This window comes from Sporobolomyces koalae, assembly GCF_050403365.1.
Source record: "Sporobolomyces koalae JCM15063 DNA, S_koalae_JCM15063T_v1_ctg6, whole genome shotgun sequence".
NCBI lineage: Eukaryota > Fungi > Basidiomycota > Microbotryomycetes > Sporidiobolales > Sporidiobolaceae > Sporobolomyces > Sporobolomyces koalae.
This window is the reverse complement of record NW_027481765.1, coordinates 521911-547538: the sequence shown is the minus strand read 5'-3', so window position 1 is coordinate 547538 and position 25628 is coordinate 521911. Positions and strand designations below refer to the sequence as shown.

The 25628-nt window shown below is 55.5% G+C and overlaps 10 protein-coding genes across 10 annotated transcripts; 4 read left to right on the top strand and 6 right to left on the bottom strand.

The window, feature by feature from the left end:
- Positions 1 to 66: 66 nt before the first annotated feature.
- VPS16 (tethering complex subunit VPS16) lies at positions 67 to 3592 on the bottom strand (the record flags this gene model as incomplete). Its single annotated transcript, XM_076677034.1, has 11 exons — positions 67 to 151; positions 241 to 498; positions 570 to 745; positions 868 to 1157; positions 1238 to 1737; positions 1804 to 1931; positions 1996 to 2198; positions 2265 to 2613; positions 2680 to 3141; positions 3215 to 3336; positions 3424 to 3592. The coding sequence occupies 11 exons, from the start codon at positions 3590 to 3592 to the stop codon at positions 67 to 69; spliced, it is 2742 nt and encodes a 913-aa protein (XP_076536016.1).
- Positions 3593 to 3901: 309 nt separating this feature from the next.
- On the top strand, positions 3902 to 6941 carry JCM15063_003989 (uncharacterized protein; the record flags this gene model as incomplete). The annotated part of the gene is made up of 15 exons (XM_076677033.1): positions 3902 to 4290; positions 4372 to 4667; positions 4732 to 4991; positions 5064 to 5080; positions 5148 to 5254; positions 5316 to 5387; positions 5455 to 5753; positions 5822 to 5854; positions 5940 to 6006; positions 6074 to 6125; positions 6198 to 6262; positions 6341 to 6478; positions 6577 to 6673; positions 6794 to 6824; positions 6903 to 6941. 15 exons carry the CDS (start codon positions 3902 to 3904, stop codon positions 6939 to 6941), a joined length of 1962 nt encoding a protein of 653 aa, XP_076536015.1.
- Positions 6942 to 7172: 231 nt separating this feature from the next.
- On the bottom strand, positions 7173 to 10080 carry JCM15063_003988 (uncharacterized protein; the record flags this gene model as incomplete). The annotated part of the gene is made up of 5 exons (XM_076677032.1): positions 7173 to 7217; positions 7292 to 7351; positions 7459 to 8185; positions 8263 to 9313; positions 9387 to 10080. The coding sequence occupies 5 exons, from the start codon at positions 10078 to 10080 to the stop codon at positions 7173 to 7175; spliced, it is 2577 nt and encodes an 858-aa protein (XP_076536014.1).
- A 128-nt stretch (positions 10081 to 10208) lies between these two features.
- JCM15063_003987 (uncharacterized protein) lies at positions 10209 to 12404 on the top strand (the record flags this gene model as incomplete). The annotated part of the gene is made up of 6 exons (XM_076677031.1): positions 10209 to 10254; positions 10317 to 10673; positions 10746 to 11037; positions 11097 to 11176; positions 11249 to 11928; positions 12096 to 12404. The coding sequence occupies 6 exons, from the start codon at positions 10209 to 10211 to the stop codon at positions 12402 to 12404; spliced, it is 1764 nt and encodes a 587-aa protein (XP_076536013.1).
- A 634-nt stretch (positions 12405 to 13038) lies between these two features.
- JCM15063_003986 (uncharacterized protein) lies at positions 13039 to 13659 on the bottom strand (the record flags this gene model as incomplete). Its single annotated transcript, XM_076677030.1, has 4 exons — positions 13039 to 13056; positions 13128 to 13274; positions 13335 to 13490; positions 13561 to 13659. The coding sequence occupies 4 exons, from the start codon at positions 13657 to 13659 to the stop codon at positions 13039 to 13041; spliced, it is 420 nt and encodes a 139-aa protein (XP_076536012.1).
- A 612-nt stretch (positions 13660 to 14271) lies between these two features.
- JCM15063_003985 (uncharacterized protein) lies at positions 14272 to 15598 on the bottom strand (the record flags this gene model as incomplete). The annotated part of the gene is made up of 6 exons (XM_076677029.1): positions 14272 to 14809; positions 14878 to 14904; positions 14983 to 15100; positions 15166 to 15182; positions 15268 to 15513; positions 15564 to 15598. The coding sequence occupies 6 exons, from the start codon at positions 15596 to 15598 to the stop codon at positions 14272 to 14274; spliced, it is 981 nt and encodes a 326-aa protein (XP_076536011.1).
- Positions 15599 to 15855: 257 nt separating this feature from the next.
- Positions 15856 to 16957, bottom strand: JCM15063_003984 (uncharacterized protein; the record flags this gene model as incomplete). The annotated part of the gene is made up of 2 exons (XM_076677028.1): positions 15856 to 16008; positions 16079 to 16957. The coding sequence occupies 2 exons, from the start codon at positions 16955 to 16957 to the stop codon at positions 15856 to 15858; spliced, it is 1032 nt and encodes a 343-aa protein (XP_076536010.1).
- Positions 16958 to 17421: 464 nt separating this feature from the next.
- Positions 17422 to 18775, bottom strand: RCE1 (CAAX prenyl protease; the record flags this gene model as incomplete). Its single annotated transcript, XM_076677027.1, has 6 exons — positions 17422 to 17522; positions 17601 to 17699; positions 17775 to 17837; positions 17920 to 18000; positions 18069 to 18180; positions 18251 to 18775. 6 exons carry the CDS (start codon positions 18773 to 18775, stop codon positions 17422 to 17424), a joined length of 981 nt encoding a protein of 326 aa, XP_076536009.1.
- A 413-nt stretch (positions 18776 to 19188) lies between these two features.
- JCM15063_003982 (uncharacterized protein) lies at positions 19189 to 22275 on the top strand (the record flags this gene model as incomplete). The annotated part of the gene is made up of 9 exons (XM_076677026.1): positions 19189 to 19807; positions 19883 to 19964; positions 20027 to 20424; positions 20486 to 20867; positions 20935 to 21036; positions 21103 to 21214; positions 21277 to 21795; positions 21961 to 22093; positions 22181 to 22275. The coding sequence occupies 9 exons, from the start codon at positions 19189 to 19191 to the stop codon at positions 22273 to 22275; spliced, it is 2442 nt and encodes an 813-aa protein (XP_076536008.1).
- Positions 22276 to 22812: 537 nt separating this feature from the next.
- Positions 22813 to 25313, top strand: JCM15063_003981 (sugar porter family MFS transporter; the record flags this gene model as incomplete). The annotated part of the gene is made up of 13 exons (XM_076677025.1): positions 22813 to 22882; positions 22952 to 22964; positions 23042 to 23215; positions 23304 to 23516; positions 23602 to 23960; positions 24029 to 24091; positions 24162 to 24237; positions 24300 to 24457; positions 24521 to 24567; positions 24639 to 24716; positions 24786 to 24858; positions 24931 to 25082; positions 25161 to 25313. 13 exons carry the CDS (start codon positions 22813 to 22815, stop codon positions 25311 to 25313), a joined length of 1629 nt encoding a protein of 542 aa, XP_076536007.1.
- Positions 25314 to 25628: the final 315 nt, after the last annotated feature.

Sequence of the window (25628 nt, the reverse complement as noted above, 5' to 3'; positions counted from 1 at the left end):
GAATAAACGCGTAACAACATCTCGAGATTACAGAAGAAAACAAAACAGCTATCATACGACGGTGAATCACATACCCGCTTGCTCCAAAGACCTGATCAGCTCGTCGAGTTGCGCTGCAATGATCGAGTTTGGAGATCTCGATTTGAGGTCCCTACAGGCAATCCATAGACTACTATTAGACAAGAACGTCGTTGCGCTGAATGGTTCGAACAAGAAGCCGGGTTGAAACGGGGGACGTACAAAAGCTTGCCTCTCTCGGCTCTTCTGACTGCTTCCTCCCCAGCCATGACCCATTCTCCCGCTTTGACAAACAACTCGATCCTGTTGCGGCCTTCACATTTCTCGACGTACTTGACCGCTTGCCGTTGCGCTCCCGCCGCGATAAGCGCGTCCACCCAAGGCTCGTAGCCGATTGGAGACTTCTTTGATCTCGCGAAAGCATCGAGTGCGTCCCAATCTCGGATCGCGACGAGCGATTTCATCTTGACATACCAAAACCTGTTTTCGAATCGTCAAAAATCACGAATCGGAATCTCGCTGAAAGCGCCGGGGCTTAGATGTCGGCGCACCGGTTGTCCGGAACCGAGAAATCCTTCTTGATCTTGTCGACCTTCTTCTCGAGTCCGTCGAATATGCACGTCCGGATCGTATCGTTGACGCTCAAACCGACATACATTTTCTTGTTTGGGGATTCGCTTTCGAGGGTTTGTTGCAGAATGAGCAACTTGACCTGCTCCTCAGTCATCTGCTTCCCCCCAAAAAGAGAACGCTCAGTTTCGCCCGTTTCGATAGCAAGGAAATCCTCGTCGAGTTCCGATGAACAGAGTCGGAGTAATCAAGAAAGAAAAGAAGGAAGAACGTGCTGACCTTGACTTCGAACCCATACTCCTTGTCCTCTCCGAACCTCTTGCTCGCTTTGCGGACGCTCTCGACGCGCTCTCCAAACTCGTTGTCTCGGAGTTCCAATCCTTCCTCGAGTTCGAGCACGGCGCTCTCCCATCTTCGGTCGTCGACGTAGTAAAAATCTCTGAGAAGTTTGCGATCCGAGTCGTGCGCGTACAGGAGCAGCAGTGAGGTCGCGAGTGGGAATGATGGGAGTAAACGAAAGATGTCTCCAGAAGGTCGACTGCTCAGCATCGGCAACAACACCGAGTACACTGTTTCGATCGAATGACAGCCATTATCAGCTCGAGCAGATCATCAAGGCAAAGAGAGGTTCGAGAGACGGAAACCGCACCCAAGTCTGGATCTCCGCTCGCTTCGGCTTCCGACAAGGCCCGCTCGACTTCACCCATTCGACTGAGCATGTCGATCTTTTTGTCCGCTCTCAACTCCTTCTCGACGAGCATCATGGCCAACGTCGTTCGACCGAGATTGAACGCGGTCAAGGCGATGTCTGCACTCGACAGTTCCATTCGAGCCGCCACCACGGGTGTCTGCTGCACCGTACTAGCATCACTAGGTGTTTTGACGGACGGAGCGATTGGAGCGAGCGACACTGTCGAGAGTTTCTCGACAATCTGCTGACAGATCTGTTCGTCTGTCCGAGGCAGAGCGTTCGTATTGAGCACCGCAGCAGAAGACGAAGGCGAAGAGGCTGCAATAAGCTGCTGTGCCCAATGCCGCAGCACGGGAGATGGGGAGAGACCGAGGAAGGAGGATATCCGGAGGGCGAGGAGATGCTGGGAACGTGAATTGAGTCGAGCGATGAGGTTGGATCGCGGGCGTGCGTTGAATCTGGTCATTCTCTTCCACACTTTAGCAACTCATGGAGCGCGCAAGATCTAAAGAAGGAAAGCTCACTGGTCGATCGTAAGCGGGAGTCCAACGTTGTGGTCCCGCAATGCATTCAGGATTCTCAAATTCTTGGTCGTTTGCACATAGTCACTCGGGTTGTGGGTTTCGAGGAAGCTTTTGCCAAACGCGGCAGCCTACTCGTCTCGCGGAACGTCAGCTCGCTCTCTCGAGCGGACTGCACGGACTTAGAAGACGCACCTGTAGTAGCTTTTTCTGCCATTCGATTCCCCACTCGCGGCTCGCGGCATCGATACATCCGTCGACTGCGGCGTGGAGGTCGCCGCGGATCGAGCGAATGAACTCGTCTGCTTTCGGGGACCGTTGCGAGAACAACTGTGAGGCCTCGTACAGGATTGCAGAAGGCGAAGTCGAGCCGGGCAGGAAGATGGATTGTGATGATTCTGTCGGAGAGCAAGAGTCAACGCTGAGGCGCTTTGAAATCGAAAAACTGGCTCGTCGCTTCTCACGCGGGACGATCTGGAGGAAGTCACAAGTTTCCGAACTGAGGATCCGAGTGCCATCGATCTCTCCCACCAACTCGACGGGATCCGTATAGAAGTACTTGAGTGTTTCCCCAAACGGGCCAACCATAACGACTGTCCGCTCCCATGCGACCACAACCGAGTTGGAGCCGCACCATTCGATCCTGCGAATTGGACTCGCTTCGCCTGGCGCTTCGTCCGCTAGGGAATACTCTGATAGCGATCGCGAACAGTCGAGCGAAGTCACCCACAGCTCGGACGAGGGCGAGAGGAGGGCCAGGAAGCGACCAGATGGCGATGGCACGATCGATCGAAATGGGCCCCGACCGACCCGCTGGTGTAGAGATGTCTCAGCCTTGAGAACCTCGCACACGATCGACAAAGAAATGCGAGAGCGCACCTGCTCTTGTACTTCGATTTCGTCCATCCGCAGGATGGTCTGACCGACGGCAATCAGGACTTCTGTACCGCGGCAGCTGCTCACATTCGCGGGGATGACACACCAGCAGTCCGGCGGGCTGTCGAGCTGGACTGCTGCAAGCGGGACGACTCTGCCCTTGCCCGAAGTTGTGGTCTGAGCGGTGCCTTGTTCGGCCGTCGTAGAGACCTTGGCCCAGCCTCGCACCTCGACAAACTGCAGATTCGCGAGCAAGACGACCATGCCGTCCTCGTAGATCTTGGCCTGCAGGACGCCGCCCACATCGATCGCGTCCTGGCCGAGCGAGTGCTGGGTGTAACTCGATTCGAGGCCGGTTGAAGTGGGCGTGAGAGGGTACAGTCGGTAGGTGCCGTCGTGAGTCAGGATCACAAGCTGCTCCTGCGCGGTCCAACCGAGCTGGACAATCTTGGTTGGCGAGTCCCACTGCAAGGCATCGCGAGCGCGACCGAGTGAGCGTCGTGTGGGGGGAGGACACAGCCGAGGGACGTGGACTCACTTGAACCGACTGCAGCAGGCGTCCGGCGCACGAATAGATGTTGACTTTGTGGCGGTCTGCGTGGGACAGCCGTGCGCCGTTGGCTGACAGTAAGACGGGTTTCGCTGGGTCACGCATCATCGCTGGTGAATGGACCCGTCTGCCTCGGCATCAGCGCAGTTCACGATCCGAAATGTCTCGAGTCTCGAGTCTCGTGAATAGTGGCGTACCGATTGGCCCGCCATGCCTCGCCGTCGCGACGACGTGATCGGACAGGTCGATTTCGGCGAGTGGTGATTCAACGAGCGAGTAGAGCTCGACCTTGCGGTAGAACGTCGTTGCGCTCGCCCCTGCCCCGCCGAGCAGGTCCCATGTCGAGCTGAGCGGCGCGACTACCATCCCTCGAGAGAGACAGCGAGGGGGCGGTTGTATGCGGCTGAGAAGGCTTGGGCGAATATTATGATTGCCTTTAGCGTTGCTGCGTCTCTCGACTGAGTCCCGTGACCAGCGAGCCGTCCCGTTGCCTCTTGCGAGTCGTGCAACAGCTGCTCCCACAAGGACGCGATCCGGTTTCAGCCTGCCCTCTTCTGCCGCTTCGACACGCTTGCGACTCGAGCCCCTGTCGACCCCGGGTCCCGACTCCCCATTGCCGTTCAAATCTTCCTCCGTCCTCCCGTGACGACTTTTGCCGTCGAACTCGCCTCCAGGATGCTCTCGAGACGACTATTGCCGTCGCTGCATCTGGTGCGGCGAAGCGTGCCAACTATTGTCCCTCGACCCGCACACTGCCGCTTGTTGACGACCACTCGACCTTCTCGCACGATCTTGCCATTCGACCTCGCCTCTGCCAGTTCCGCTTCCGACCCACCTCGCAACGACGAAGTCGTCGAGTCGAGCTCGATCCCGCGAGCTGAACATGCAGTCATCTCGACCTTTGACTTGTTCTCAATCGGCATCGGCCCTTCTTCGTCGCACACGGTCGGACCCGTGCGTGCAGCGCGCATCTTTGTCAACGATCTCGTCGATCTCGGCATGCTCGACCGAGTCAAATGCCTCAAAATTCAGTTGTTCGGCAGTCTCGCTGCAACGGGCAAAGGGTGAGCCTTGGTCGCATTAATTCTGTTTCCCGAGTGAACGAGACGGTCTGATCCCCCGCCATCGAAACGCGACTTTGACAGACATTTGACTCCTCAAGCAATCATGATTGGGCTCGAAGGCAGTGATCCCGAGACGGTCGACCCTTCGACGATTCAACCGCGCTACGCGAAAATCCTCGAGACTGGGATCCTCTCGCTCAATTCGACCCACCCGATCTCGTACTCGCACCAGAAGGACATGCTGTGGACGATGGAGCCGCTGCCGACGCATCCCAACGGCATGAGGTTCTCGGTCTTTGACGACCAGGGAGACCTCTTGGCGACCAACACGTACTTTAGTGTCGGCGGCGGCTTTGTCGTGAACGAAAGAACCCAGGGTGAGCTCGAGACCCAGACTCTATCCGTCACGAACAAGCTCTGATGCTGTCGTGATTCCGCCAGTCGACGAGAACCTGTATTATCGCGCGATCAAGAAGGACCAAGCAGACCATTCGAGACGGGATCAAACTCACGGACTCCATCCATCAGAGCTTCTCAACGTAGGCTCGCTGCCTGCTCCAGCACCTCTGATCAATGCATCGCCGGCGCCTAGCGAAACGCCTGTGTCGGCAAACGAGAAGGAATCGAGGCAAGACGCGAACGTCCCGCCATTCCTCTTCAGAAACGCGAACGGTCTGCTCAACATGACTCGGCAGCACAATGTGAGTTGCTTCCTCGAGATACGATCGCACTAGCAGCGCACAGACAACTGAATTGGTTTCGCGCGCTCGCAGCTCACGATCGCTCAATTGTAAGCGATCCCCATCTCCCTTGGATTCACCACATTTCACCTCGACTCACCAGCAGTGTGATGATAGAGTGTGGGAGAACGAGCGAGCATTCAAAACTGACCAAGAGATCGAGGACGAGCTCGCAAAGATTTGGAACGTGATGGACCAGTCGATCCATGCTGGCGTAACCTCGAGTGGGTGACTCCAAGTCGACCCGACTACCTCCCAAGTCTGATCCTTACTTGCCGCATCCAGAGGATGAGATGCTCCCTGGACGACTCCAGATCCGTCGACGAGCTCCAGGCCTTTACAAGAAGCTGTTCAAAGGTGACATCTCTCTCGAAGCTGTCACTGGCAGAGGTTAAAGCTGATTGACTCCCCGGCATTATGTCAGGCTTCTATCCAACTCTCAACACGGCACCTTCCACCACTTCGCTCCCGCCTCCGCCCGCTCCTCTCTCCCTCGCTTCGGAATCCGACGAAGCGAGCGCTTCAGCTTCACCGACTGCGTTCCCACCTTCTCGAAGACGGACTTCGCAAACCCCGCTCGTTGTTGGATCTCCTGATCACCCTCTGTCACCACCACCGCCGAAAAGACCGACGTTCCCAGGACTAGATTTCTTGAGCTTGTACGCTATCGCAGTGAACGAGACGAACGCGGGAGGAGGTCGTGTCGTCACGGCGCCAACCAATGTGAGCTTCCATCTCCTACTGTGCCGGATTTGGGAGATACTGAGATTGAGAGAGACGGTTTGCTACAGGGAGCGGCCGGGGTGATCCCCGCTGTGTTGAAGGTGAGAATCGTTCTGGAATCTTTTTAGGGCGAATCTCTGAGCTTTCGAGAGATGGCTCATACTCTGCTCTTCTGAATGGTGGCAGTACTTGATCGAGTTCATCTCGGACGATCCTCAACGAGATATCCAAACCTTCCTCTTGACTGCAGCAGGTAACTCGCGATCAATCTCTTTGCCCGACCTTGACATTCGCTGATTGTCTGAATACGTCGTGTACAGCGATAGGAATGTTGTACAAACGTGGAGCGACAATTTCGGCTGCTGAAGGAGGGCAAGTTTCCGAAATTTGTTGTTCTCTCTGCATGATGCTTGCACTAACGAAAAGCAGGTTGTCGGCTCACAGGTGTATGGCAGAAGTGGGAGTATCGACTTCAATGGCAGCAGGCGCGTTTACTGCCTGCATGGGAGGTACGATATCTTGATTCGCGAACCCAGCAAACAAATCTACTTCCCTGACGGGGATGCGACCTCTTTCGTCACCAAAAGGTTCTCCCGCACAGATCCTACAAGCTGCCGAGATCGGAATCGAACACTCGTTGGGACTGACGTGTGATCCGATCGATGGACTCGTCGCGATTCCTTGTATCGAACGGAACGCTCTCGGATCGGTCAAAGCGGTTACAGGTGAGTTTTAGAATTTGTCAAACATCTCTCACTCTCCCTTCCTTTCGAATCAAGTCTAGAAGTGGAAACTGATGCACTGTTGGGTGTTTCCTCTCCAGCGGCACAACTCGCGTTGGCGGGAGATGGAGAACACGCTGTGACACTCGACGAGGCGATCGAAGCGATGAGGTTGACAGCAAGGGACATGCATTCTCAGTCAGTTTGATCCCCATTTTTTCTTGCACAAACTTTCGATTCAAAGGAACCGTTCTCTACCCCATCTCGTTCTTGAATGGTCGGAGAAATCTGACCGAAGTCTCTCTAATGTTCTTTCAGTTACAAAGAGACGAGTTTGTCAGGATTGGCGGTCAGTCAAAAACTCCTTTCCCCCGTCATCATTGACGTGGCCATTTGTGCATGATCTGACTCTTTTTCGAATTTACAGACGAGCGTCAGGATTCCGCTCTCTTCGCCAGCGTGTTAATCTATTCAACTGCAGAATTTGTCAGGCCAAGATCCGGACCGTTTGCGTAGTCAATCGATCCTCAAAAAGGCGCCTTGTCGCTCTACATTTCCATTGGCAAAGAGGACTGGGACAACGTGATGCCGAATCAAAAGCCTAAAAGTGTGAGACAGGCAAATCGTCGTAATCTTGCAACAGACACTATTTGACCCGCTCTCCCAGGGTACCAAAAAATTCTGATAACGTTCTTGCTCAGCAATGATCGAGCTCGCGTTCAAAGAAACTCGCGACCTCTTGCTGTTGTAGTGACAAAATAAGAGGCGTCAAGGGTGTCGTAGAGGGGATTCCGGGTTCGATTCAGAGGAACTCACACAGGAATTGGTCTCGGCATTGATGAGCGCGGTCATTCGGTCTCCTTGCCATTTGCTGACCTGTTTTTTTCCCGAGTGCGAGTTTGATCAGACACAAGAAGGTGGAACCGAAATGGTCCCAAGGTCTCGGTCCAAGACCGCGAAAGAGAGAGAGAGAGAGGACTCACTTTGTTGTACAGTCGAACGGCCGGGGTCAATCCAGCGAGAGTGACCAACCTCTGAGCCTCGGTCAACTTCAATTCGTCTTGATCGACTGATTTCGTTGGTTCACCTGAGTCTGCATCTTCGGGATCGATGTTGGGGAAACTCTGCAAGATCTCGCGAATCTTGTCCTCGTGATCAAAGTCGACAGGGAGAGGGTAGTACCGTCCGGCGACGTATTCGAGATCGACCGTCACTTGCGATTGCCCTGGAGTGAGACGATGAAACGTGTAGCCCGAAGGTGCTGGCGGTAGTTGGACCGGGTAAAAAGCGGCAGAACCGGGAGATTTGCCAGCAGTGGTAGCGAGGTCGAGTTGTCGAGGATCGATCGCAGCCAACCCTTCGGCCCCCTTGTTGTCTTCGTCCTCTACGAGTGGCATCGAGTCGTCGCGAAGTTCGTAGACCTGACCACTGTACTTGACAAGTTTCGTCTCTTGGTCTTTCCAGATCGCCTGTACATGCATGAACAGGCTCCGCTCGAGCGCATCCTCTTGTGGGCGGTGTAGCGGCGGTAGCGGTTGGTCCTTGTGGTGAATCAGACGCACGACATCGTTGACCCAGACGAGCTCGGATCCGAGGTACATCGACTGGTAGAACCAGTTGTCCTTGTAGCGCTTCATCGATTCGACATCTTCAGGCGTCAATGACGGACGATCAGTCACGAAATGATGGTCCTTGATCAGGAATCGATCACTTCAAGGTGTTTTACCGACAGGCAAGAAGGTCAGAGAATCGCACTGTAAGCTGTGGTCGAGGGGAGACGCGCTCACATGACAGAGAATGACGACATGACATGGGCGGCGATTTGCATCGCGAATGCTGAAGGCACGACGGCCTGGTCAAGCGTCTCGATCACGGCGAGGTCGACCTTCCTCATCCTCGTGCCGTCCCAGACTGTGCTGTAACTGTCTCGATTGAGCATGGTGTCCTTGTTCCACAAGCTTTCTCGCTCGCCATTATCGTCTTCCGAGAGGTCCTTCAGAAGCCAGGGTTTGATCTGCGTCTGTTCGAGGCCTTGAGCCGTGTTCGCCGTGCCGAGGTAGACAATCGAGTACACCCATTTCTTGACGTGCACAAACTCAGGGATCGTTTCATGACCGGCGATGTACGGTTGTTGCAACTCCGACTCGGTTCGTTCGTCACGGTGTTGGACGATCGCTGGCCAATATCGGAGCGAGATCGATCCCCGTTGCTCTTTGATTGCCTCTGAAGACCACTCGAGTGATCCCTGTGGTATTTCGGCCCATACGAGCTCGCCCCTGCGGAATCGGGGCGCTTTGCCCGGATACGCCAAGTCGACATCGCGTTGCTTGTCGACGAATGCACCCGAGTACGAAGGTTCGGGAGAATCGCTGTTGAAGGTACGAGATCTGATCGGTGCCTTGTTGTCACTCGAGTCCGTGGGACCGCTAGCTCCGTCACTGCCGTCAACCCCAGCATCTCGATCGTCTCCAACGTCGTCCTTCTGGAGCTTCTTGTTCGATACTTTGGCAGCACTCGACGTGGGCGCTGTCGGTCCCGAGTACGGAGGAACCGAGGAAGAAGACTGTCGCTGTTCGAGACCTTCGATGCGATTCACGTCCGACTGGGATTTCTTGGTGCAGTACTTGCACTGACATTTGAGGCGGTCGAGTGGACCATGTTCGAGCAGCCAGTACAGGTGCGGAATGATCTCGTTCGTACTTCGAAACTTGGGGGTCGCGGCAGACCCAAACATGTACACATCGGTACGAGATTGGGCCGAACTCGTCACGCAGTGGTGCACAGTGAAGAGGTAGTCTTTCGGCAGCCTGTGCAGCACCCAGTATTCTTCAGTTCCATCTGGGGAGACGGAAATCGAGGGGATCAGTTGCGTCGACCAGAGGGAACGAGGGTAATTCGAAAGTGTATGTACTTTTGTTGTGCAATCCGAGTTTCTTGGCGAGTTCGTCACCAATTTTCTCAAGCGTGGAGCGATGGCGACCTTCGGTTGGATCGGGCCGCTCGTACCAGTAAGTTTTGCCGTTCTCCTTGTTGTTCGGATCGAACTCGCGCTCGAGGGGCCACTTGTTTTGGGTCGCGTCGGTGACATCGTCGTGGAATTTGAGGACGTGTCGATGCTTGCGCGAGTTTTGTTCGACGCGTTCTACAGAGTAATGTGGCAACGGTATGGGCATATAGAGTGTGCCATCGTTGTTGGTCGATGCGGCCGGGACTGCCGAAACAGGCTTGGGTGGCCGTCCACGCTTCTTCTTCTTCTTGTTTGCGCCGAGCAGCCACGGAGCTCGATGCGGCTTGACCAAGGGTGGCGGCTGTTCGTCGCGCGTGACTGCCGACGTGGATTCGAACGAGCGCTTGAGAGAGGACGATGGGCCCGGCCCTGCAACGGCCCCGCCTAGGCTCGTAGCCGTGCCCTGGGCCGAATCGGCATCAGATTCGACGAGCTGGTCGACTTCGCTGTCCTGGCTGTCCCTCACACTGCCTTGAGGCCCAACCGGGGTGGTAGCTTGCGAATCGGCGAGGGTTGACTGATCAGGCTGCGCGCGTGATAACGAGTGAAATGGCACCTCGACTGATGTTGCCTCACTCCTGGAGCTACCCTCTGACATGATCGGTCGACACGGCGGTGGATTCGAGTCGAAATCGAGGCGAGGTCGGGGTCGAGAGAGACGATCAAACGAAACATGTTGCGCTCATCTCTCTGCCGCTCTCGACACTCAGCATCCCTCTCGGAGCCATGTCGAACGAAGCAGAGGTGCTCGCAGAAATTGCACGCTTGACCTGTGAGCTGGACTGGGACTATCGCAAGCGAATCTCGGTTACTCATGCTCGCTTGCGCCGACAGCGGCTATCGACCAACACAAGCGAGGTTCGGCCAACCCGAGCGGTTGGGCACGCGGACAAGGTCGGGGACGTGGCCGAGGTCGGGGTCGGGGTCGTGGAGGAGCCGCGAGCTCGACAACAGGTCCACACCGCAACGCAACTTGGGTCGCACCGCACTTGCCAGGCGCTGGCAGCCGCAGTGGCACCACGACTCCTGTAGAACGTTCCGCAATTGCGGATTCCTCAAACCCGGTAGTGACCGCGTCGGGTCTGACCGCGAAGTCGGGACCTCCCTCCGTTCCGACCACCCGCGACGTCGTAATCGAGGGAGTCACCTTTGTCGCCGACTCGCGTGGCAACAAACTCGTGCGCAAGACAGGTCAGATACTTTCGCGACCCGTTTCATATCAAAACTCCCTCGATGCTGACTGCCGCAGAATGCATCGTGCAGACTCGACTTCCACTCCTGCTTCCGCTTCAACACCCTCGACCGACGCTGCAGCGACGTCCAGTACTCCTATTGACCCGAATTCGACCCCGCGTCGAGCGAGCCATCTCGGCACGACCTACATTCGCACGAAATCGGGCAACTTGGTCAGCTTGGCGTTCGCGAGGGACCGCAAACTCAAGAAGGAGCAATTACAGCAAAAACTAGGTCTCGTCGGGAATGGGGCGAACGAGGCGGGCGCAACGAGAGGAAGCTCGAGGGGCAGGAGGGGTCGAGGGGCTACGAGGGGTCGAGGGTGAGTTGACAACCTTGTCCTGAATGCGAGCGGAATACGCTGATAGTTGCGACCCCCAGCGCGTTTGGTCGCGCGGCTCGTGCTGCGAAACCTCCGAAACCAAAATCCGACAAGCTGTGTATCTACTTCCAGAAGACTGGTCAATATCGCCTCCTCTTCCTTTCTCCCCTTGACGGCCTGCAGCTGACACCTCAATGTCGCGTCAAATCAGGCCAGTGCTCGAGAGCTCACACATGTCGCTACGTGCACGACTCGACCAAGATTTCAATCTGCCCTGCGTTCCTGCGGTCGTCGTGTCCGAAAACTGCTTCGACCTGCGCCCTGTCGCACTCTCCAAACCCGCACAGGTCGCCTCACTGTTCCCATTTCCCGAATTGTACACGTGCGAATTGCCCGTACGCACACGTCGTCGTTAGTCCCGACGCCAAGGTCTGTCGAGATTTCGTCGAGTACGGATGGTGCCAAGCTGGAGCCGAATGTGACAAACGCCACGTGCGCGAATGCTGGAGGTTCAGCGAGACGGGACAGTGCGACGTGAAAGGGTGCAAAGAACCGCACGTCCTGCGCAGGGTTCATTCTCAGGAATCGGAAGATGATTCCGATCAACACTCGACAGAAGAGGACGACCAGGACGACCAGGAAGAGCTCGAATCCGAAGTCGAAAACGAACTCGATCGAGAAGAGGCAGACAAGAAGACTAAACGCAAACGACACAATGCGACTGTCGGGATCTCGGGCGAAGCAGGCAGAAGACTGGCGAAGAAAAAGTTCAAGCTGCAAGATCAGGACGATTTCGTACAGCTTTCGATTCCCTATTCGGACGACGAAGACGACGACGACGATGACGACGACGATGAGAGCGTCGATTCGGATGATCTACAAGATGAAGAGGTGATTTCCTTCCTTCCTTTCTCCCTTACCCTGTTCACTTCCCCTCCCTTTGCGCTTCTCACCTTACTACTCGTCCTGTTCTACCTTGATGAAAACAAAAACTGCGAATCGATACCTCCCGACGTCCCTGTCTCGACTCTATTCCACCCTTCTTTCCCTCGAAACAGCAGGTACAGCCAGCAGCCCCAACAGTACCGACGCAACAACAGTCCAATCCGGCACCAATTACAGCGAATCGAACAAACTCGAAACCGCAAGTCCGAAAATTCCGAGATCAACCTCCGAAACGATCAGGACATGAAGAAGACGAACTCGAACTCGATTACGGAGTGTCCTCTGAAGAGGAAGTGGGTGACGAAAGTATCTACCTGGAGGCACTCGAAGCTCTTCCGAACGAGGTCGAATCGGTTCCTCACGAAGAGGACAGTGACGCTGAGGCAGAAGCAACCCACGTTGCGAACCTTTTGAGGAAATGAACCCCTACAAGGGAACGTCTCGGAGAATGTTACTCGGTTCCGAATGTCGGTGTGTTTTCCGAAGCATAGGATCCTCAGGCAGCAACTAGCTGGCTGGTTCCTTTTCTCAAGACCCGATTCACGACAACATGCTCCGCAAAGCGTTCTCGTCCTTCCAGTCTACGAATCTACCCCATACACTCCAATCAACACGACGATACTGCATGGTTCAATGCCTCGACCCGATTGTACGAATCCTTCCGAGATGTTGTTTGTAAAAACATATTGCCCGATGTACGCTCTCGCAATGCAATGGCTATCATCGTCTTTCACTATGGCTCGCTACTTCCAGGAATGCTAAGATCGAAGCTCGAAGCAGAATGCTCGAGCTTCACAACTTGTATTTGCACGCAAAGATTAATGGACCAAAAGAATAAATGGTAGAGAGACCAAGAATGATGGGAGTCTCTAAGGCTGGGAATCTGGGTCCTTCTGAATGATCCTACGGACACAGTGAAGGCGTGTGCGCGACTGGGCTTTGTCGTGACGTTTCTATCGCTCGTGAGACGAGCGGGACGAAGAAGTACCGATGATCGAGGTTACTATTGGAGTGGTTGTACCGAGTGACGTGTTGTTGCAAGTCTCATGATCAAGCTCATCGAGCAAAGTGAGCCTAGAAAAGAGAAAAATGGGATCAGAGATACGCTCGAGCGAGTAGGAAAAAGCGGTAGCTCAAAGACTGACTTGGACCGAAGGGTGACCGTGACGAGCGTTGATGCGCATGATTTCATCGAACGCGTCGTAGGGAGGAGGCGGAGCTTCCACTGTACGAGTCGAGACGAGTTTCGAGGACTTCTTTTTCGATTGTTTGGGAGTTTTGACCGCGTATGCCTACAAACAACGGATCAGTCTCCTGAACACGAAGTGCAGGGGGAGGGTGAAAGTACTGACCTGTACTGAAGGGTCACCGTGACGAGCGTTGAGAGCCATGATTTGCGCAAAGACGTCGACGGGAGCTTTCGCAGGTTTGGGCAAGAGCTCGTCCCTTTCAGTGACGATCGATGGCGAAGAGGATTTCTTGCTACCGAACGGAAGACGGAAGATGGACTGGCGATGTCAAGGGACGGTTCAGTTGGCAACCTTAAAAAGGGCGACGGCAGCAGCGAAGAGAGCTCACCTTCATGGACTTGTTCGAGGATTTCGAGTCTGAGGAGGATTCAGCCTTGACAGCGCGCGAGTCGGCGATAGTCCGGTAGATGAGACCGTTGGCGAGCATGGTAGAATGAGTAGCGAAGTTGGAAGAGGAGGAGGTGGAGGTGAGAATATTTGCGAAGGTCGAGTTGAGAAAGTGATGCTGAAAGAAGGAAGACCATCGCGATGGACACTCTCCTTTGTAGTGTGCCGCTTACGACTGCCATCGAGTCACTCGAGTCGATATTATAAGCTGCTCATGTCAGCAGGAGCAGTAGCGAGTCAGTCGGAACTCGCAGGGGGAAGGTGCGATCGGAGCTCTCGCTCGAGTCACGGTCGATCGAATCTCCGCTCGAGTCACGTTTCAACTTGGCAGGATGCAGGTTCGATCGGTTCAGTCTTCCAAAAAGACCAGCAGGAACGTGCCAATTGACTGGCAAGGAAGGACCTGAACAATGGAGGAGATGTAGCGCGTGAAATCAAGTGTGCCGAATGCGGTTGATATCTGCCAGCTGGCTGTCACGTAAGGGATTGTGAAACTGAGCCGAGTGCGCATTGAATAGGGAACTAATATTAACCATAACAGAGGTCAAGCACATACAGTACCGACAGCACCAAATCCGTAAGGTACAGTAAAAAGTCCGCGCGCAACCAAAAGCCGATATTTTAAAAGCTGACGTTCCGGTACGAGGCGCGGTCACTTGACGACGACTCCGGACGCGACATGCATACTGAAAGTCGGCAACCTGACTCCCTTCCCGCTAATGATGCCTTCCTTCGCGACTGCGAATTTCGGGAAGCCAATCCCGTCGCCGAAACCGCTCCAGTCCTTGTCCTCATCCCCGCCTGCAGGACGTTTGACCTCGATGTAGGATAGTCTCGACCAGCCCGAGGCGGAGGGTGTGAAAGCGAGGGTCTTGCCGGCACTGCCGGTCAAGGCGTGGACCGTTTGGTTCGTCTTGGTGAGCACCGATAGCTTGCTAGCTTGATCTTCCAAATCGGTCGTCGACAGTAGTGGAGGCTGGATCAAGCATGCTTTGTAGCCGTCGAGGAAGTAGCGGGAGACGGGCCACGAGAGCCATGAGGTCTTCACCGGGATCGGAAGCGGCGTGAGCCTCGATTCGCCGAGAATCGCAGAGAAGAACGGTTCCGGCGTCGGCTTTGTGGGGTGAGAGACAGTGATATGCACGCGCGAAGAATTGGCGATACGGTCAAAAGAGAATTCAGCTCGGTGTCTAGGTCGTTCGAACGTCGCTCGCGTCAATTCCAGATCCCGATAAGTAGTATAGACAGGTATGCGTACTTGGGAATAGCCCATTCCTTCCTTCCGCTGCAGAAAAAGTGGAGTGGGTCAGAAACAGGCGTCGTAGCGAAATTGGGCAAGCTGAGCGGTAAACCCAGGACTGACTTGGCAACCGAGATGTCTGTCGAGACGTAGATTCTCGTCGTCGTCAAGAAGTACTCTTCCGGCTTCTCCTTGTTGGTGAACAACCCCGGAATATACAACAGCTCGTCGTAGGGTCCAGCTGCGATCATTGGTATAAGCTATCCTGAAGCCTTTCTCCTCTCAAGCGGAGCAACAGAGACTGACCTGGGCCATCTAGGTATCTGATACGACGTCACCACGTGTGTCGAGCGGTATCGTGTCAGCCATCACTCACCGTGCCGCCCATCAAGCAGACAAACTGCTCACCGGATGATCATGACCATGCCCACACCCCCATGATACCTATCGCTCAGGTCGAACGTGGTACCAGCCTCGAATTCGGAGTAGGCCGCGGGAGCGAGCGGGATCGGGTCCTTGGAGAAAGGCGTGTAGAGTGGAAAGATCCAGGCTTCTCCCTTGATGTCCCATGGTCTGAAATAACCATGAAGTACGTGAGCCCGGCGAGCAGACGGGTGATCGAGCGAAGCGATGGTCGCGAGCTCTCCAGCTGTCCTGGCGGGTGGAGCCGATAGCCAAGTGGGGGCAGCGAGAACAACACTCACGCTGGGACTAGCGGTATGCCCGGAGCAACATCCATCTTAGCAATGGGAAGGCGTGGTGTTCCAACTTTGGGGACAAGTGTTTGCAAGAGGAGTGTGCTCAAGACAGAGGAGTGTGCTCAGGACATTTCAGGGCCGAGTCCCGACATGCCATCGCTCTCCATTTTCAGGGATAGCAGAGTAATTTTAAACGAAGATACGAAAACAGGACGGGAGATGCATATGTGCAAGCGGAGAGCTTCGTTGGCTCGCCTTGGATTGTGCAAATGTCAAGCGGCACTGCTACAAGCTATAACTACTGTTCTTTTGGCTCTTTGGGTGGCCACTCGACGCCTGGTATCGATCCTCCCGCCTCGAGAATGGCACGCTCCTCGAGAGTGAGGAATCTGCCTCCGGGCCCTCTCGGTCTCCTCATGGCGTGCTTATGTCGAGATTCGTGCAGGTAAGGCTGACCGAGGCACGCTGTAGGTCAGTATGAAATACGCGGACTGAGAGAGAAGGAGCTGAACAGCTCCCACCTTGCGCTCGCGTGACAGCCTGCCCATTTCTTCCAAACGTGCTCTCGCCAACCTCCTTTTCAGGATCCGATGGTACTGCTTCGCGTTCACGTATAGCGGTTCGGCTTCGTCTGCAGCCAAGCCTTGCTGCAAGACTTGCGTCGCTCCTTCCAGCGTTTCACTGCCGACGATCTGTGCCGGGTCTAGGAATTCCGTCGAAGTCTCGAACGAACTGCCGTCCATCGTCCCTGGCTCACTTCCTTCGTATTCTCCCGCGATACCGTACTCTGCTATTTGGTGTTCAGCAAATGTCTTGCCTTTCGACCGGCTCGACGTCATCTTGCCATTCGAGGGTGTCACTTTTTGCCGTTTCCCTTTCCTGCTGCCCGTGACACTACCGTTCGGGGTAGTCGCACCACTGTTGGCCGCACTTCTCTTCTTACCCGACGATTTCTTCCGTGGTTCGTAATCGCCGTCGTCTGAATCCTGTACCGGTTCACCTTCGTCGTCGTCTTCTGCTTCGAGTGCGACTTGTTCGATCGTATCAAACTGATGTAACGGCGGCTCGAGTCCATACACATCCGAGTCTTGCTGCTGTTGCTGCTCGTCTTGTGGTGGATACGAGTACGCCGGTGCGGAATCGTAGTACGGAAGAGGAGGAGGTTGAGCGCCACTTTGAGCCTCGAGCTGTTGTGCCGCATTCGAAGGAGGGTAGTTCGCCGTAAAGTACGTCGACGGGTGATCGGTGTACTGCTGCTGTGCCAGTGAAGGGGGTCGCGGAGGGTGAAACGAGTGACTCGTCGAAGCGAACGGAGGTTGAGTCAAGTAGTTGATCGCATCGGAAGGATGTGCAGGATGTTGCAAAGGCGCGTGAGGGTAGTAGTGAGTCGAAGATTGCATTGCAGACTTGCGTCGGTTCGGGAGAGGTTTCGGTTAATCGAGATGTCAACAGGAAATGCCGAGAGATTCGTAGATCCCGTAACGATCCGAAAAAGTACAGGCGTTTAGAGGCGCGACGGGTGCGCTCTGGGTGGGGCGCGAGTCGCGAGACACGGGCGCTTGAAAGCAGCGTCGGCAAGCGGGTGGATGAGTTGGGGTCCCGGCGAAAGGCGAGCGGACGTGCCGTTTCGATGAGCGCATATACTCGTCGGGCATTGTGGTCGCGATCGCGTTCGTTTTCTCGAACTTGTCTTTCCGGATCGCGAGGCGTGTCATGGACAAACGCTAGATGATAGTGAAGCAAAGAAGAAAGCATGCCCAGTGTCTGGCAATGGACAGGGCAGAAGCATCGTGCGCAAAGATAGGGCTCAGATCGTGCGCAAGCGAAACCCGTGTAGTACAGCGTTTGCGCGAGACTTGAACTACTACAGCCAGAAGAAACTCCCACCAAATAGACTTGGATCGGTCCATCTCCAAAATCCCCAGATGAATCCTCCAATACCTGCGAGGTAACTCGACCATAGCGCTGAGAGGTTCCGACGGGGTTAGAGCATGAGCGATGGTTTGTTCGCGAGAGGACTGAAGTAAGCGAAGGAGGACTTGCAGAGTTTGCGATCGGGGTAAACTTGGAGAGCCCAGCCCAGAGGGGGAAGACCCATCATGTTGCAGAATACGTGTGCGAGGAACGGAGGTATCACGGACCCTGATTTGGGCGTCGTCCATGTCAGTACAACTATGGAGGGACGCCAGGGCTGCCATAGAAAGGAGGGACCCGTACCGGTGCGAAGGAAGAGGAAGGTCGCGTACCAACCAAACAAGGTCGTGTAGGCAAACTGAAAAGCTGTGAGAGAGGTGCAAAGGTCATTCAGGACTGTTTTGGAGCATTGCCTAGATGCAAAGTCGGTCGGAAACAGGCAACACACTCGAGACGGCGATACTGTTTACGAGCGCTTTGTTCGTTTTGCCGCCCGCGAGCCAATTTTCGTATGCGTGATGGACATGCGCTGCGAGGGGAAGAGAAGCCAGTATCAGCTCACGGGACGCGAGTATACATGGCGTGGACGTTGCCTACCAAGCCCGAACCAGAGAGGAGTGACAAAGACAAGGTGCTTCTTGCTCCAGCCCCCCAAGGAGCTCAGGCCGACGACACAGCTTCGAAAGGTGAGCTCCTCTGTCAGAGGCGCCTGCAAGATCGAGAGCGAGTCACGAGATGCGATCAATTGGCGAGTCGGAGAGAGCGAGAGGGCAACTCACGACGATGTAATTCCGGACTCCTCGCCAACCATCGAATCGCTCGCGCAGACTGTTCCATCGACCGCCTTCCTTCTGCAGCGGGAGCTCTCCTTGGAGATACTGGATGTAGAGACTTCCGGCAAACAAGCTCGCGGTCAAGCCGAGCGGAAACACGATCAACCTGACGGTCTGTCTCCAGGTGGGTGGCAGGACCAGCCCGAGCAGTGCGAGTGCGCGCGGGATAGCGGCAACGTACGAATCGCCCTTTGAGTGGTGTGCGAGCACGGACGGAACCGAGACGAGCGAGGATAGGGAAGAGAGGGACACTGCAATCAAGCGCGACTGAATAACGGCGGGATGGTTGCGGTCACGGCGCTCGCTCGGGGGCACCGCGATATCTGGAGGGTCATCGCCAGCAGGCGCTTTAGACGGAGTTGGCGGAGGCAGGCGCACGCGAGCCGACGGGACGAGGTAGATCGACGCGAGGTATGACGCACTGAACCCACATGACAGGAGCAGAACCGAAGACTCGGACAGCAGCGGCATGGTCTGCTCGGGGTCGAGGGCGAAGACAAGATTGTGCGAGCGAACCAGAAGGACCAACCATCTGGAGAACAAAAGGAGCAAATGTCAATACATGCAGCCAGCGCAATTGCGGAATACACGCAATTACAGTAATCGCAAGTCAGGCACGCTGATCCGCGCACCATCCGCTTCGCCTCACACGCTTGCGCCCGAGACGAGCCGCCGGGCCCCGAACGACGATCGAGCGAGTGAACGCGACCCAGCGCCCCGTCGTCGCCCTGCCCTTGGTCCCGAGGTGAGCCTTATCGTGCCCCGTCTCGCGTCTCGCTCGCGCACCGTTCCAAGCCGGCGAACACGATGCAGATCCTTGCAGCCCTCCGGATCGCCCGGCTCGAGTCGACACTTCACTGACTCGCCTACCTAGCGCGCAGCACATGTCCAGTGGACCGAGTGCCAGCTCGACGAGACTAGCAGCTCCGCTTCCCGCTCCGTCTGCTCCTGCACCCGTCGGCGGTAACCCTTCGCCTGGAATCGCGTCTGCGTCCACTCGCCCGCTCTCAGCTTCGTCCTCGTCGTACCCCCCGCCGCACCATCATCACTCCGCGCAGTACGCGCAGCCGCCGGGACACCCACACCCGCACCCGCATCCGAACGCCCACCACCACCCCGCGCACCCACACGCATCGTCCGCGCCTGTTCTGTCGTCCTCGACAGCACCTCAGCAGGTTCTTCCGCCTCTATCGCAACTGAACGGCATGCACCCAGGTGTCGCACCGCCGCCGACTTCAATCCTCAGCGCAGGAGGGCCAGGTCCTTCCGCGAGAGGTGCCCCAGTCGAATCGGGCCCTCCCGGCGGCCCGTCAGGTCCAGCAGCGGGAGGCCCTGCGATTGCAGCCGCCATGCCCGGCGCGCCTCCGCCAGGCATGATGGCGCCGGCTCACCCGAGCGCTGCAAGGTTGAATGATCTGCTCGAGTTTGTCAAAGCAGAGTTCGAACAGGTTGCAGGCGAAGGTGGCATGTTGAGAGCACAAAAGGACGAGTACGAAGCGATGAGTGAGTCGGCGGTGTCCCTTGACTTGAAATCGCCTCGATTTGGGGCTTGACCCGTCATTTCATCCTCCCTTGCAGTCCACAGCCATGCAGCCGAGCTGAACGCGATGCGTGCGATGGCTTACGATCTTGAGCGAAAGTACCATGACGACAAACGAGTGTAAGATCCTCGTTCGTCTGGTCGTTTGTCTCGGTGGTTGTATTGACGCCAGATCGCTGCAGTCTGCAAGACGAGAATTCGCGGTTGCAAGACGAAGTGACCCGAGTCCGGCAGCAGCTCGACTCGGCGCGAACTTCGGTCTCGTCGTCGACACCCGCCAACAACGGTCCAGGTCTAGCTCCCGTTTCTGCCAACGTCCTGCCGCCGAATTCTCGCCCTACGCTGCCTTCTCTCATGGCCGGAGGATCTACACCTCAACCTCCTTCACTGAACAGGCCGGCGTCAACAGGACCAGCGGCTCATTCGGTCGGAATGTTTGGCGGAGGTGCCGCTGCGCAAATCGGAGAGAGAGAGCGGGAGTACGTAGCACAGTACAACGGCAATGGCAGAGACCAATCTGCTCCGATAGGGGATCACCCCAACAAGCGCTCGCGGCTGGACGACGACGATCGACGAAAACGTGAGTTTTCAATCTTGGCACTGTCAAGTGCGGGCATTGAATGGGTTTGTTCGTCATGCAGCTTTAGCTTCACAGCGTCACAGCTCTGCTCTGCCATCGTATGCGTCCGTCGGACCTATTCGACCCTCGTCAACTGGACCGCATCCTCCGAGCTCGGCGCCCGGAGGTCCACAGCTGCATCACCCGTCGCCTCTTCCTCCTTCAAACGGCCTCCCGCCAATCTCGACCTCCGCTCCTTCACCTGCCCCTCAACCACCCAGTCAGCAACAACCAGCTGTCTCGAAACCAGACGAGAAACCTTCGACAGTCGAAGTGACAAATTTCGATCCGGAAACAGCGCCCAAAGATCTCAAGAAGGAAGGTAGTGATTGGATGACCATGTTCAACCCAAATGTCAAAAGGGTGCTCGACGTTGGGCTCGTCCATACTCTAGTCCACGACTCGTGAGCTCGTTGCTTCTTGACCTTGCAAACCAGGGTAGCCCCGCTGACGGTCTCTCCGTTTCTTCAGGGTTGTCTGTTGTGTGCGCTTTTCTCCCGATGGAAAGATGTTGGCAACTGGATGCAACCGCAACACTACTCTGTACGACACGAAAACTGGTGCCAAGATTTCGTGAGTTGCTCCCTGCTGGATTTCCCAGAGATGTTGCCATGCTGATCCGTCATCGCGATCTCATAGCACGCTGTTTGACGAGTCTTCTGGAATCAACAACGACAACTACATCAGGTCGGCGAGCTTCAGTCCTGATGGCAAGTACCTGGCGACGGGATCGGAGGATCGCATCGTTCGAGTCAGTCTCTTTCGGGCTTCTTGTCTATGCCTGATACAAGTGCTCACGTTGCTGCAATCCAGATCTGGAACCTCGCGCAAGAGCGTATCTACCAAGTGTTCCAGGGCCACAAGTCGGAAATCTACTCGCTCGCGTTCTCTCCCGATGGTCGACGTCTCGTTTCGGGATCGGGCGACAAAACTGCCCGCATGTGGGACCTTGAGACTGGGGCTTGCCTCTTCACACTCGCGATTGACGACATCACCATCGCCGAGAACGGACCCGTCGACGCAGGGGTCACCTCGGTTGTACTGTCGCCCGACGGCAAATTCCTTGCGGCGGGATCGCTCGACACGGTCGTGCGCATTTGGGATGCTGACAACGGTCAACTTGTCGATAAGCTCAAGGGACACAAGGACTCAGTCTACTCGGTCGCGTTCAGCCCCGACGGCAAGTTCCTCGTGTCGGGCAGTCTCGACAAGACGCTCAAGATGTGGGACATGGCGAGCTTGAGGAACACGCTCGCGAACCAGCAGGGTAAGGACGTGCCGGTGGGTGAAGGCGGCAAAACGAACTGCTTGACGACGCTTCAAGGCCACAAGGTAAATTCTTCTGTTTCTAAAATCAGGCTCGGTCCTCCCCCACACACCCTTGCCGAATTTTGGCTTGGACCCTCGGTCTCCTGTCAACAGTGCCGGCTTCATGTCCCGGTGCTGAGGTGTTGAGGATTAGCTCACGCTGATCGACCTGTTTCTTACTCGCGGCAGGATTACGTCTTATCGGTGGACATTTCGCCGGACGGAGCCTGGATCGTGTCTGGCTCGAAAGATCGCGGCGTGCAGTTCTGGGATCCCAAGACGGCAAAAGCGCAGTTCATGTTGCAAGGTCACAAAAATTCGGGTGGGTCGCTCCTTTCTGTACTTCGTCTCTATATAGGCGCCATAAAACCTCGTTCGGATATTGATCGGTTCCTCTTTGCTCGTATAGTTATCTCTGTTGCAGTTTCGGACGCAGGAGGGCTTGTCGCAACGGGTTCGGGCGATTGGAGCGCAAGGATCTGGTCCTATGACCGGATAGCTTGAGCGGGAGCGGTGTCACCGTGTCTACCTGCCAAGCTTTGCTCGTATTTCACTTTCGGGGTCTGGAAGTAATGCCCCTCCAATTGATTTCAAAAAGTTCCCCTAGAAAATGGCTCGAGCCTTGAGAGACACAGACACGCTCGCTTCGGTGCCGACAGATCACATCGGACCCGTCCGAGTCGGGGTCGGGCTGCCCAAGCGAGCCGAACTCAGCGGCGGGACCGCGTCATCGAGAAGGTCAAAAGTGGGCCTTCTTGATCGGGGAAATCATTGACGTCGACGGAACACGAGGTAATACTGAAACCCGCTTTTCTCGCTTGCCGCGCGCCCGCACAAAGTCGGACCCCGTGATTCTGTGACGGGGCTCGACTTGGAATGACGCGGGGATTTGCGAAGGAAGCGCAGAGAAAAGGTTTAATCATCCCGAGGTCGAACCAGTCTCCCTCTGAATTCTCTCTCATTTCGATCACTTGCGATACAGCTGAATAGCTGCTCTACATCTCATTCTTGAAAACCTACCCACAGCACCGAGAGTCAAAGATGCCGACTATACGGGGTGCTCCCATTGGCGGTTTGGCCATTGCGGCCGGCGTTTTCGCAAGTATCGGTGGTCAGTGGTTACATACGTCTCGATGCTGCTCTTGGACCTGACAGCTGAAGTATCTGCACCCTATGACAGGCTTCCTGTTCGGGTACGAGGATCGCTTCAGTTTCTACGCCGACCCCACTAGCTTCCGTCGGCTGAGGTTTGGTTCGACGCTTCTTGCAGATATGATACTGGACAGATTGCCGACTTTCTCGTCATGAACGACTTCAAATTGCGATTCGCTCAATGTGCCGTACCGGGAGACGTAGCGACGTGCCAATTCTCGACGGTCCGCTCCGGTCTCATCGTCGCAATGCTCTCCGTTGGCACTCTGTTTGGATCCCTCATCGGTGCCTTGTAAGTACATTCTTCCCCTCATCTCGAAGCGGGAACAGCCCCGATAGTCGAAACATTCCTGCTGAAACCCATTCCTTCTTTTTGACAGCTTCGCAGACAGGCTCGGTCGAAAGCTCGCCGTCCAACTAGACTGCTTGATTGTAATTGTGGGAACTATCATCCAGATCAGTGCCTCCACTTCCTGGCAACAGCTCACCGTCGGACGTGCGATCACCGGACTCGGGGTCGGAGCGCTCTCTGCATGTATCCCGCTATTCCAATCCGAGATCGCGGCGAAGGAGATTCGAGGATCGCTAGTCAGGTCAGAAAGCGATTGCTTCCCTTTGACCACGCCGAGAGGTGTTTCTCGCTCCCTTGCTGACTGGTGAACTTTGGCAACTGAGCAGTACCTATCAGCTTGCAATCACGTTCGGTATTCTGGTAGCATACTGTATTTCGATCGGTACTCGCAACATCGATCAAGGAGGAGCTTCCTGGAGGATCGTTGTTGGACTCAACATGCTTTGGGCCCTCGTCCTCGCAATCGGGTTCATCTTCCTACCCGAATCGCCGCGTTGGCTTATGGCTCGCGGCCGTCCCGAAGATGCTGAAAAGTCTCTCGCGCGGTACCGCGGGGTCAAGGTCGAAGACAACGACTATTCAGTTCGAACGGCATTCGTTGAGATGGAAGAAGCGGTCAGACTTGCCAAGAAGGCAAAGGTCTTTGGCTGGCTCGACTGCTTCAAGCCTCGCGACAAGCTCCTCTGTAAGCCATATAGCAAACTCGAGATCGTCAAAAGCCAGCTCAAACTGATTTTGGGGTCTCTTTGCCAGACCGCACCGTTCTCCTCATGACTCTGCAAGCTTTGCAGCAGCTCACCGGCGCCAACTACTTTTGTCAGTTCCGACCCCGCACATCAGGAAGTATTGGAAATAGATCCGCACTGACCCTCCCCACGATCGACAGTCTACTACGGAGCGACCGTTCTCGGTGGTGTGGGCATCAATGATGAGTTCGTCGCGCAAATTATCCTCGGAGCAGTGTAAGCTTCTCCATGTTCGTTGCCTTGTAAGCCGCATAATTGACCAGGTACAAATTGTTCAGGAATTTCGTGTGCACCTTTGGCGGTATCTACGTCATGGAGAGATTCGGTCGTAGGACGCCCCTCATCATCGGCGGTCTCTGGCAGTCCGCCTGGCTCTTTGTATATGCGGCCGCTGGAACTGCGCGAGATCCGCTCGTTGACAAAGGCATTGGAAAACGTCCGTCTGCCCGGGCTAGCCCCTGCCTGTCACAGAGCTGACATGGTACTTTCGTCTGCACAGTCATGATCGTCGCCACCTGTCTCTTTATTGCCGGCTACGCTATGACTGTAAGTTTACAGAAGATGTGGATTGCTGCGACCTGCCTGTCTGACTTTCTTTTGGCGGTTGGTGCTTGTAGTGGGCTCCTGGAGTGTGGACTGTGGTGGGAGAAACCCCTCGCAACGATGCTCGCGCCAAAACTGGCGCCCTCGCAACTGTGAGTCACACCCTGGAAGTCTTTCTGTTCCGAGAATCCGGTGATTCTGATGCCTTTGACTTGGCACAGTCATCGAACTGGTTGTGGAACTTCCTCTTGGCTTTCTTTACGCCCTTCATCACGAGGGACATTGGCTACTCATGTACGAAACGCATGCCCTTTTACGCACTCGCTCAAAGCGCAAATCGAGATTGACGCTTTGTTGGGTGTACAGACGGATTCGTGTTTGCGGGCTGCAACCTCGCAGGCGCCATCATCGTGTTCTTCTTCCTTTACGAATCTTCGAACCTGTCGCTCGAGAACGTCGACAAGATGTACAACGACAAGCGAGTCAAGCCATGGAACTCGAAGAGTTGGCGTCCCGAAGTGAGTATCGCTCTCTCGCTATCATCCTCGCCCGATTGTGCGTTTGTCGGTTGATTGACACATGTGTACACGAAACAGGGACACGAGAGTCGCGGAGACTATGTCAACGGCCGCAAAGCAGAAGGCAAATTCGTGCGCGAGAAGCCTCAACATCGCGAACTCGTCGACGATGCCTCGCAAGAAGGAACTTTCGTCGGGGACGGTCGTCTCTCGAATGCGACCAAGGCATAGATCCCTAATCACTTGATCCGTTACCTCCCGGATCGCGGCATCTTTTGGCCTTCCGTCTTCTTCTTGTGTATATCTATAGCAATGTTCATAGTTCTTTCTGCAATACCCGATAGTTGCCGTGCAAGCTTGCGAAAAGGTGTGGCCTCGCAATTCGAGCAGCTTGTCAGAGATAGACATTCAATTGACGTTGAGTAGGTGACGGCGGCAGTGAGGCGACGGGCGGACTGAGACGCGAGGTGAAAACTGAAGGAATAGATCACACCGAGCTCGACCAAACTATCTAAACCGGCAGCAGGGTGCGGTAATTGAGTGGTG